Source organism: Hevea brasiliensis, chromosome 18 (genome assembly GCF_030052815.1).
Source record: "Hevea brasiliensis isolate MT/VB/25A 57/8 chromosome 18, ASM3005281v1, whole genome shotgun sequence".
Taxonomy (NCBI): domain Eukaryota; kingdom Viridiplantae; phylum Streptophyta; class Magnoliopsida; order Malpighiales; family Euphorbiaceae; genus Hevea; species Hevea brasiliensis.
Genome location: NC_079510.1, coordinates 35,963,341 through 35,975,819, shown reverse-complemented (window position 1 = coordinate 35,975,819; position 12,479 = coordinate 35,963,341). Strand labels below are relative to the sequence as shown.

Below are 12,479 nucleotides of genomic sequence, written 5' to 3'. Positions count from 1 at the left end.
TTTCTTTATAATGACATTCAACTTTTGGTGCAGGTGGAACAGCTTCGAAGAGAGCTAATTGAAGTTCAACACGAGTGTGCAAGACTTTTGGCTGAATCGAAGTCAATGGACATGATCAACGAAGGGAGATATGTGATGGGACACTGACTTCCAAAGAAACAAAAAGTACACATATATGTACAGTCCTATTCCATCAGCCATGAAGATGAAATGTACACAGATCCATCATTGGTGACTGATGAATCACCATAGATAGTAATAGGAGCTACATTTTATGTGTAGAAAGCAAGGGCTACTTTGTCCCTATAAACCAGAGTTTTTTTAAATGAAAAATCTGTTAGTTTCGTTGGTTGTTTTTCTCCCTTCTCCCTGTTCAGCATGGATTCTTTATGGATTCTCTGTTTTGGCAACAAAATTACCTTTCAGCTCACAGTTAGGGTTCATTATTTTTTACAACAATTAGGCAAGGAGCATAAAACTTGCTCCTACTCAGTCTCCATACTATGATTTTCAGGTGCTTAGAATATTGTACAATTGGGTTTAAGAATCCAACTTTGGAAGTGGACTATATTCTGAAAATTAGAGCATTTCATCCCTTAAGAGCTCTAAAATCCCATAAATCTCAGCTGATTGGGAGTGAGTTCCATCTTCTGAATAAAAACAATGGACTTGATCTCTAATTTCAACCCAACAACAACCAACGCTCTTCTTCAATCCCTTTTCCTTCATTAATTTCCTAACATTCAAAACATCCTTCCATCTTCCAGCTGAAGCATAGATATTTGACAGCAAAACATAACCTGTAGAGTTTTTCTCTGCCATTTCCCAAAGCTTCCTAGCTGTTCTCTCAGCTAATTCCTCATTTTTATAAGTCTTACAGCCACTTAATAAAGCTGCCCAAGCATTAGTTTCAGGTTGAAATGCCATGGAGTTTATGAACTCTTCAGCTTCTAAGAGCCGTCCTGCTCGAGAGAGCATATCAACAATGCAGGTGTAGTGTTTTCCCTGAGGCTTTAGTCCATAAACGGCCTCCATAGAATTAAAATACCTCAGTCCTTGATCAACTAATCCGGAGTGAGAACAAGCAAACAGAACTGACAAGAGCATGAACTCGTTAGGGACAATAGATGAACTTTTTTCCATTTCTTCAAACAAATTAAGAGATTCCTCAGCAAAACCACTTTCTGCAAGCCCTTGAATCATCGCTGTCCAAGAAACTTCATTCTTCACAGACATTCTATCAAAAACATTCCTAGAGCTCTCAATATCCCCAGATTTTGCATACATATCAGTAAGAGCAGTGCCTACAAAAACATCAGATTGAATCCCAAGTTTAATTATCTTCCCATGTAGGTCCTTACCCTTCCCTAAAGATGCCGTGCTTGCACAAGCACAAAGCAAGCTAGAGAAGGTGGATTTATTTGGAATATATCCTAACAAAAGCATTTCATTGAAGACTTCAAACACCTTATCAAACTGTTGACAATCTAAATAACCAGCAATTATAGCACTCCAAGAGACATTATTACGCACAGGCATGATATTGAACAAATTCTCAGCTTCTTCCATTTGGCCACTCATACTATACCCTCCGATCATTATATTCCATGAAACCACATTTTTATCCAAAATTGAATCAAATACTAAGCGTCCATCCATAATTTCTCCACATTTACAGTACAAGTCAATCAGAGAGCTAGCAACATAAACACCTTTTTCAATCCCAATTTTTGTAACGTGTCCATGGATGTTCATTCCTGCTTGCAATGCTTCAATGCTAGCCAATGCGCTTAGAACACTAGAGAAACAAGAACTATTTGGCTTGAATCCTTCTTGAATCATTTGGTGAAAGAGTTTCAGCGATTCTTCAGGACAGCCACTCTGACTGTACCTTGCAATCATTGCACTCCAAGAAACCTCATTTCTTTCAGGCATTTCATCAAAGATTCTTCTTGCTTCTCCCATGTCACCCATCTCCACGTACGTGTCTAGTATTGCTGTCCATGAAACAACATCTCTCTTCTTCATCCTATCAAATACCCCTCTAGCCAAATTTATTTCACCCATCCTCAAGCATAATGTAATCAACGAATTAGAAACTGCTCTATAATGTTCAAATCCAGTTTTAATAATTAAGCCCAAAACACTCATTCCCAATCCAAAATCACCCAAACCTGCACAAGCTCTAACCACAGAGGTAAAAGTAACATCATTTGCCTTGACCCCAGATTCAAGAAGTTTGAAAAATAGCTTCACAGCTTCAACACTAAACCCATTTTGCACGTACCCACTGATAGCTGCGGTCCAAGATACCACATTCTGAAATGGGTTTCTTTCAAAGTACCACATTGATTCTTTCACTCTTCCATATTTCATAAAACCCGAAATCAGCGCGGTCCAGGAAACATCGTTTCTCTCTGGCATTTCATCGAACATCTTACGAGCTTCATCGAGATTTCCCCATTGTACATTAGCAGATATCATACAATTATGCACAACGAGATCAAACCCATTAAACTCTTTTGAAATCTCATTAGCATCAGCCCATTTCCGACAATTGAGGTACATTATCAAGAGCTTAATTGCTACGTATCTCTCTGATGATATACCCATTTTGATAAAATGGCCATGAAGGGCACTCCCTTCAGTGATCAAACATTGTTTCAAGAGAGGAACACAGGTTTCTGCATAAGCATTGAAATGCGTTGCTGGGTTTATCGATAATAGGGTTTTAAGGGCATTTCTCATGTGGCACAAGATAGGAGGCAGTTAAGTTAGTTGACGAGAATTTGGGAAGCAACAGACGAGAAATCGAAGGGAAATTATGCTGTGTGCTGTGTATATATATAATATTGGCCAAGAGCATATTTTGGCACCTGAACTTTACACATTATTTTTGTATCGTTTAACCCTTTTACTTTTTAAAATTGGAACTATTAAATACTTATGATTCACAAGCCAAAACGTGTGAGTCTCACGTGTTTGACGTATATAAATAATATTGAGGTGTCATAATGAAAAAATATAAAATGCATCCTATATTATTGAATTCCTAATTTCTCATTGAAGAATGAAATTTCCAAATTCTCTTAACATCTACTTTCAATAGGGAAGTATTACCACATTTCATTTCAAGTAATTGATGCCATAGTTGCTTTGAAGAGTATTACCACATTTCAAGTATTACCACATTTCAAGAAATCGCAGGTAAGTTGTTAGAATTTTCCTCAATCTGGTTTTAGCATTATTAGGTCAGTTGGTGTTGTGGTGTTTGTTTTTATTTGTGGGCTAGTAGAGGTCTATTCTGTTACTTCCTTTGCATGTATCTATTTCTACTTCTTTAACAAGAGTCAATGTATTTATATGTGGTCCCAAGAATGTGTGTTTGATTTGTTTATTGCTCTTTGTTTTTCTCAACAGTATGGTAAATTTATGGATAAGATTGAGATGACACCATGGTGGCATTTTTGTAAATGATCGAAACCCCAGGTACAGAGGTGGGAGAGTGAATGTTATCAGCCAAGTTGACCCTAATGTCTATTATTAAGCTTTTTGAGTACACAAAGGACTTATGGTATTTTGCAATCGAAGTGTTTATTACAGGAAACAAGGGCATGAGAATGAGGATTTTAGGAACGTATGGATAGAATCTATTGTGCTAGAATTGCTAGCAGGTCAAGAGTGGTGATACAATTGATTTCTATGTATCTCATGTTGTTACCTATATGTATAGAGGGTGAGGGTAACACAAGAGTTAAAGTAGATAATGAAGGAGTAGGTGGATTTGATGCAAATAATGAAGCAGAAGTTGATGTTGAAGGGGTTACAGAAGCTGACTATGAGGATGATGTTGGATATGAAGTTGAGAACACTAATGAAGAAGAAGATCTTATCCCTAAAGATGATTATATAGAAACTGAGGAAGAGAGTGACAAATCTATTGAAGAGGGAATAGATAGTGAGACAGGAGATGGTGGTGAAGGCATGATGTTGATGTGGAGTTGAGAGCAGCAAGGGGTAATGTTAAGTAGTATGAGCATAGGAGATCTAAGGCAAATAATGAAGCTGATTCGCTAGAAGTTCCACTTGGGGTAGCTAAAAATGATGCAGCATTTGAGGGTCCTAGTAGATCTAATGGTAGTTCTAATGGAAGGATTGGAGGTTATGAGGAGCATCTGGACAATTCAGATTCAGATAGTAGGTTAGGTAGTGAAGATGAATTTGAATGAGAGATAGAAGGAAGACAAAAAAGGAATAGAAGAACTAAAGTGTACTATGATCCCGATTGTGAGGTGGCTCAATGGAAGCTAGGAATGATTTTTGAGAATGTACAGCAGTTCAAATATGTTGTTAGGAAGTATGGAGTTGGTAAAGGTGTTCAGTTAACAATGAGACCAAATGAAAAAGATAGGGTCAAGGTTAAATGCAAGGTAGGATGTCCATGGCTACTTTTTGCTAGCCTTGAGAGGAAATTAAGTAATTTTGCTATAAGACATATGATCCTTGCCATAAGTGTTTTAGGACAAATAAGAATAAGTTAGTGAACTCAGAATACATAGCAAGGGTATTTAAGAAAAGGATTATATCTCAACCACGTATTAAAGTTGCAAAAATTCAAAGGTTGTGTAGGGAGGATTTGAAGGTTCATGTACATAGAACAATTTGTAGGAGGGCAAAAATAAAGGTGTTAACAAAGGCCTTAAGGGATTATTGTAACACCCCTATATGCATTAGTTTTATACATTCCACTGTTCCAATAACCAGTGTCGGTTCGGACAGTTAAGAGGCTTAGAATCATAATTAAGTCATCTAGAAAAGCCATAAACAAAAATTAATAGCCATTACATGAAGGTTAATGCAAATGAAGAAAACAAGGCATACTGGGTTAAATGAGCCAAGGCCATAGCGATAGGTGACCGAACCGGAAAGTGACTGTGAGGTCAGTAGCTGCCTTATTTTTTAGTGGGACCTTATGGCACCCTAGGCCTAAGAATTATTGCAAAGCTAATGGTATTGTGACAGCCACAGAAAAGAATTGAGAACTAATTCAAATAATTGAACCAGGGTTCCAGAAGCAATTAAATGCTATTGGAGAAACGGATCAGACTGGTGAGGCGCAAAATGGTCAATTCACCCTTAGAGGTGACTTTTGGCCTAAATGTCCAATAAAATGTAGGAAATTAAAATATTAAAAACTAGATTAAAATTAAAGAGGTGAAAGGAAAGAAAAAGAAATGAAAATTCAAAAAGAAAAAGAATATGACATCATGGATGACACATGCATGATACAATAAATTTTAATTTTTAAAATTTGAAATTTTGGAGATAAATGTAACATAAAAAGACAATTAAAAAAATAAATTATTTTTACCTTCTTCCACCTTGTGGCCGCCCCTCTCTCTCACTTCTATCTCTCATTTCTTTCATCACCTCCACTAAAACTCACTTGTAAGCTTTTCTAAACCCTAATTCTTGCCATGAATTCCCTAAATCCCTTAATTAAAACTTGTGTTTGAGCTTTGGTAAGAAGATTTGAGCAAAAAGAAAGAAGAAATATGAAGAAGTGAAGCTTTGGGAATCCTACCAAAGAGGTTAGTAGTAACTTTCCATTTCTCTCTTTATAATTATGATTAGGCACTTTAATTAAGTTGGAAATTGCTAAAAATAAAACAAAAATGCCATGGTATGGAACCTTAGGAGTTTCGGACAGCTTGAGTATGCATGGGGTTTGATGGAATTTATTGGAATTAAATGTGTATTTAAGCTTGATTTAGTATGTAAATGTGTTTTACACACTTTGATTTCATGAATTGTGCTAATTGGTGAATTAGGGTTCTTGACAATTGAAAATTTGGGAGAAATTTAGGGGTTTGGTGAATTGATGCCAATTGACCTAATTATGGCTTAAATTAGTCAATTGGTGTGATTTGGAGTGTGATGGAATGATTGAAATTGGAATTGACTTGTGAATGATAATATCCAATTCTAGACAGCTTGACTATGGTCCACTTAAATGGCTATAATTGAAATTCTGTTACTCCAATTGGTGTGAAGCTAATTGAAGATGAAAAGTAAGACCCAAAGCAACAATTTTCATGTAGAAACCTTGCCCTAAAACTGACTACAAGTTAGTAAAAAATTGGATTGAATCCGAATTAGGTGCCCTGTCACTGTACAAAATTGACCATATGAATAGTACTTGTTCAATTAGTTCTAACTTGGAGTAAAAAGGTCCAAATAACCTGATTTTTATACCAATGGAAAGCTTAGACATAGCAAAAACAACTTTCATAAAAAACATAAACCCAAATTCTGACCATAACCAAGTCAAATTGCTAACCAAACTTAGGTCTCTAAATCTGCCAGAACCCTAATTGTCCAGGATTTCTGGATTTTTGATCAATCCGGCCAACCTTAGAAAAAGAGGCATAACTTGAGCTACAAAACTCTAAATAGAGTGATTCAAAAAGAGAATTAAAGCTAGGACAATAAGGAACAACTTTGATGAAGGAAAGTTGGCCAAATTTCTACTGTATAAGGTCCAATGAAATAGTAGAATCAAGTGACCCAAAAATGAAATTTTTTAATTTTACTTGGGGAGTTTAGAATTTTAATTAGCACTCAATGCTAACATAATTCTAACCCAAAATGTGATATGTGGGTGAAATTAAAACTAGTATATCTATTAAGTATGAGAAAGTCAACATTTTACCCAATTGATCAAATGAATAGTAACTTTCATAACCAAGAATATAAAGAGCTCTTATAAGACCTTATAAGTAACTTTAAAATGCAAATTGCAATTACTAGAATTATGGTTAGATATAATTTAGAAAAATATTGAAATACCTTAATTTTTTGTTTCAGTAGAGAAAGGGCCTCCCGAGGAAGGAAATCGACGGGAGTGAAGTAAGGAAAAGCTAATTTACGAGGTTTGTGCACAATAATTTTTCACTTTTGGTTTGCTATTAGAAAATTTATTTGAATATATTTTGGAATAATTTATGCTTATTATAGCTTTGAGAAATGTTGTGTTGCCTACTTCGTAAATAAAATTTTGAAATGAAAATTGCTTAGTGTTTGCATGAAATGTTTGAATAATATGATTTTGGAATTGGTTTTTGATTCACACTTAGCATGACAGTATCGTTGTATTCCTTCTCCATTTATGAGGTTGAGATAGACTATGTTCCTCCCTCTCTGGCTTGCCAGTTTGAGGTTGAGATTGGATGAGTACTCATATAGCTAGCTAGCCACCTTCCTAATTGATTTCGATTAGCGGGGTTGAGATTGCTTTGTCGTGGAATGCAACACGGCATTGATAAAAAATTTTGTGTCATGACCTAAGTTGTGTATTGATTGACAACACTATGATTTATAAATTATTTTGATAAAATAGTATTATAAAAGTTAACATCAATTTCATGAAATGTGGTTGTGAAAGGGTTTAATAATGTATCTATTGATGTATGATTTGATGTTTAATATCTTTAAATTTTTATTATACACCACTGAGTAAAAGTTACTCAACGATGGCTTTATTTGCTGTCGCAGATAGGGAAAAGGACAAAGCAGCAGAATGAGCTGCTACAGTGATAGGAGAGCACCGTTTGAGGATTTTTATATGGGTATATTATTTATACCCTTAACATTTAGTTTGATGTAAATATTTTTATTCATATGTATCTTTTGTACTAGTTGAGCAGTTGTACAGTATAATTTATAATGATATTATTTTTGTTTCTTTTCTGTAAAATTAAGACTTGTATGTTTATATTGAATATATTAAATAAAATTGATGTTTATTTTAAAATGTGTTGAATTGAGTATTGATGGATATTGAAAATGAATTGAGATTGTGTTGAATTGAGTATTGATGGATATTGAAAATGAATTGACATTGTGTTGAATTGAGGATTATTGAAGTTAAGATTGAGAAATTTGTATTAGAAGTGTTTTTCTTTCAGGTTTTGAAGAACTATTTTTCCAAATTACAGCCGACACTTTGCCGAAATTTTTATAAAATTGCGGAAAATGAAATTGACTAAAATTCTCACTTATAATTTAAACTTCAATTAAAGGCTTTTAAATAATGCTTTAAAATTATTCTACCATTTAAAATGAATTGAAATTGTTTAAAATCCCTTGTAGTGTATTTAATGGATTATCAGTAGGCAAAGTTCGATAATTCATTAGGTATACTACGGGATCATGTTATGCCTTACGGAGGGATAAGGTGTGATAAGTATAAGGTTGAATTTGCCATATTACATGATTATGTTGATGAGATCAAGAGGAGTAACCCAAGGACTACCTATTTTGTTAAAATTAAGGAGACAGTTGAAGGGATGCAACAACTCACTCATTTTTATGTTTTTTTTAGGGCATTGAAACAGGGAATGATTGACGGATGCAAAAGAATAATTAGATTAGATGGAGCTTTTCTGAAAGGGGTATGTAAAGGGCAATTATTGGTGGTTTTGTCAAAAGATGGAAATAATCAAATGTATATAGTTGCTTGGGCTATAGTGAGTATGGAAGACCCTGGGATTGACACAGGGGAGGGATGGACATATGTCAGTGATATGTAAAAGGTATTGCTATACAATTAAATTATTGTCATTGGTTACATTATAATAATGTCCATTTACCATATTATGTTTATTGTATTTGTTGTTTATAGGGTTGGATTCCTATAATTAGAGAGGTGCTTCCAGGGGTGGAATACAGAATGTGTGTAAGACACATTTGGGTAAATTGGTCAAAGAAATGGAGAGGGGCAGAAAGAAGGAAAAAGTTTTGGACATATATATGGGCTACCATTGAGGTTGAGTTGAAAGACAATCTAAAAGAGTTGAACAAGCTGGAAACATATATTATGGAGGATTTTTTAGGTTACAATCACATTACTTTTTGTAAGGCATTTATTAAATTAGGTGGTTGTTGTGAGGTAGTAGAGAATAACATGTGTGAAACATTTAATGGTTGGATTTTACAAGCTAGATTTAAGTCGATAATCACAATGCTTGAGGAAATTAGGGTATAAGTCATGGAGAGAAATGATGAGGGGATTTGTAAATACATGGATAAATGATGTTTCCCCCATAGCAATGGAGAAGCTAGAGAGAAATAAAGTTAAGTCAATGGATTTCCATTTAAAATAGAAAGGGGACAATGGTTTTGAACTAGATGAGTGTGATTATGGACATACTGTGGATTTGAGGTTAAAGACATGCACATGTAGATCTTGGCAAGTGAAAGGGATACTATGTGCACATGCTATCTATGCAATGTATCATAGGAAGCTACAACCAGAAGATTTTATTTCCATATGGTATTCGAAAGAGACTTTTCTCAAGTCTTATTGGTATTTTGTTCAACTAGTAAGAGGGATGAGACTTTGGCTAGAAAGTGATTACCCATATATACAGCCACCTGAAATAAAAAAATTGCCAGAAAGACCCAAAAAGAACAGAAGGAGGGATAAAGATGACCCTAACAAGAGATATGGAAAGAGTTCCAAATGTGGAGTTCAAATGTGTTGCAAAGCATGTCACCAGGTTGGGCATAATAAGAAAACATGTCCATTAAAAACCTCATAAGCAAATGAGGTGCAAATTATTATAATCATTGTGAACTTAATTTTTTTTTATAAATTGCATCTCAATATTATCTGCTACTTATACTAATAAATTTTGTTTCTACTGTAAATTCCAAGAACTGATACATCTACTATTACATTAGTTCAAATTGCTAATGTACCTAGCATAACTTACACTGGTGGAAGGGTTTCTAGTAATGGAAGTGGTAGAGGCTATGGGAGTTGCAGAGGCAGTGTGAGTAGGGATGGTAGAGGCAATGGAAGTGGTAAGGGTAGTGGAAGTGGTGCTATGACAAACACTCCATTAAGTAATGTACCTATCACTATTGTCATTGGTGGAAAGGGTGTTAGTATAGGTAGAGGCAATGGTAGTGGAAGAGATGCTGATACAGGTAGAGGTGGTAGGGGCAATTCTAGTTTACAGCTTAGGTCAAGCACGGCCAATGAAGTTTTTATTGACAAAAAACCTACTTATGGTAATGAAACTGCATCTAACCAGACAAAAAGAAGTAAAACTTATGGTTACAGAATGAATATACCGGTGAAGCTATTAAAAATGTAAGTTATTTGTCTTGTGTATACTTGATTTTTTTAAAATCTTAGCTATATATGTTGCAACTAATAAGATTTGATGTATGCAATATAACCTAGAAGAGTAATGGAAAGAGTTATAATCAGACCAGCAAACTTCAAACATGCTTATGAAGATAACCTAGAAGAGTAATGAAAAGAGTTATAACCAAACCAACAAACTTCAAACATGCTTATGAAGATATAGAGGATTTAGGATTCAAACCAAGAGGTTTGAGATGGATCGGCCAAAATGTAGTAACTTTAAGGCAACTTCAGTAGTAACAATCTAAGATGGTTATGAATAGAGGACAACGGCATTCACAGCAAGGTTCCCAATCAACTCAAGCATCACAAGGCAGTAGTGTAATGGGGAATTGCATATATTATAGTGCAAAAGCCTAAACATATGATGTTTATTTGTAATTGTGATGGTATATTTTGGTGGAAAAAACTATCCTTTTTGTGGTTAGATAACTGTCCTTTTTTTTGTGAGTAATTGTAGTTTCAAAAAATATTGTTTAATTGGGTGCAATTATTCAATTTGAGTAATTGCAGTAGTATAGTGGTTGTTTTTTGCCAAAACTCGCTATATAACCTTTATATTATTGATGCAATGGCTATTTTAAAGTTGGATTTTGTTGTGCAATACTTAGTTTAAGTTTTGTTATTATTAGCTACTAAAAATTTGGTCTAATATGATTTGTAATTATTTACAAGCTCATTTTTTTACACGCTCATTTTTTTACAATATATTATGTTAAAATACATTCCACACTTTCATTCAAACACTATGATAAGATCAAATACAGATTCCAACAACTTGTAAAATTAGCATAAAGCCAAAATAACATTTCATTAATGGAGTGTTTACAAAACACAATTGCAATCTGTTACAAACAACTGTAGATTACAGAACAAAATGCATATCATTTCATTTGGCCATTTCATTTCCAATCCATAACACAACTAAATAACTAGATTACACATTTGAATAAGACACATTATGACACTAATAACACAACAAAGCTTCCACTTTTTCTCTCTATTGCTTGCTCTTTTTCTTTGTGCTTCAAAACCTGTACTCTTATTAGCAAACCGACAATCACTTGCTTAGCATACGTAGGAATAGGAGGGTCAAACCACATAAAATACCCACAAGCCCTTACATTCTGCACTTTCAAATAAATCACTTATCAAAACACATATTTTCATGTAATACCAAATTATACACTAGAGGGACTTACCCCATAATTTTTACACTAAAAAAACATTCTTCTAGGATTAAGATTTGTCTAAGAATGTTTGAGTTGAGCACAGTTGATTACCCAAAGTATCAAACTAGTACAACAAAATCATATGGAGGACCTTCCATTGTTGTTGCTTTCAAAACCTTCCTTCCTTTGATGCCATTATTCCTTTTAACACCATAATAAGAAGCATTGCTTCTTTTTTTGTTATTATTTCTTTTAACACCGCAATATGTGAGAATCCAAACTTACAAAACAAAAAATGGGAAGAGTGAATGAGAAATTATAGATTACAGTGAATATTTAGTGAGGATGGAGGATGAAGAAAATCTTTTTACCATTGTCTTCTTTAAATCCCTAGCTCATGAGAAACCTTCATTTGGGATTTTACCATTGTCTGGATTTAGGGTTTCTTTAAATGCCATGTCATTTTTTTTTTCTGCACTTGCTTTATAATGCATAAGTCTGCGCATGATGCTGACTAGGATAACAAGCGTTTAATAGTAACAATTTTAAAAAGTATGGGGTTGAATGGAATGAAATTAAAGTTAAAGGTGCCAATAGACTATTTGTATAAAATTCACTTGCCAAAATATGCTTTTGGCCTATAACATATAAGTTATAAAATCATATTTAATATGGAAATTATTTTCATATTTAAACCATTCATCTTAATATAATATTTAATGATAAATATACTTCATTTTGCCTAACCTAACTTGGTCAGTAATATATAACTCATATGATAGGTACTCGAACCAAATTAAATCAAACTTGATTTTATTTTTATTTTTTTTCATTTGATTTTTAAGCATGGACTTATTGGTTTGGGCTCAATGTAAACTTGTTAGAAAGCTTGAGTCTTCAAATACTAAGCTTTGGATTTGAGTTAGTGGGCTACTAAGCTTTGGTTTGTGATGCTGTCACAAGAATCTCCATGGGTATGGATCTGTAAAATAGGAAAGCACAAGGTGGGTTAGTTGACCACTGCTTCGATACCTAAGTCAGTATTGATAATTTGGAGAATGAGAGTAGGGTTGAGAGAAAAATAGTTAGAC

General features: G+C 34.1%; 2 protein-coding genes across 2 annotated transcripts; one reads left to right on the top strand and one right to left on the bottom strand.

Moving 5' to 3' along the window:
* Positions 1 to 459: 459 nt before the first annotated feature.
* On the bottom strand, positions 460 to 2,910 carry LOC110641891 (pentatricopeptide repeat-containing protein At2g13600). The gene has a single exon (XM_021793757.2). It carries the CDS (start codon positions 2,746 to 2,748, stop codon positions 580 to 582), a length of 2,169 nt encoding a protein of 722 aa, XP_021649449.2. The 5' UTR covers positions 2,749 to 2,910; the 3' UTR covers positions 460 to 579.
* A 6,579-nt stretch (positions 2,911 to 9,489) lies between these two features.
* Positions 9,490 to 10,163, top strand: LOC110641900 (cell wall protein IFF6-like). The gene is made up of 2 exons (XM_021793775.2): positions 9,490 to 9,560; positions 9,719 to 10,163. Exons 1-2 carry the CDS (start codon positions 9,490 to 9,492, stop codon positions 10,161 to 10,163), a joined length of 516 nt encoding a protein of 171 aa, XP_021649467.2.
* The last annotated feature ends 2,316 nt before the right edge of the window (positions 10,164 to 12,479 follow it).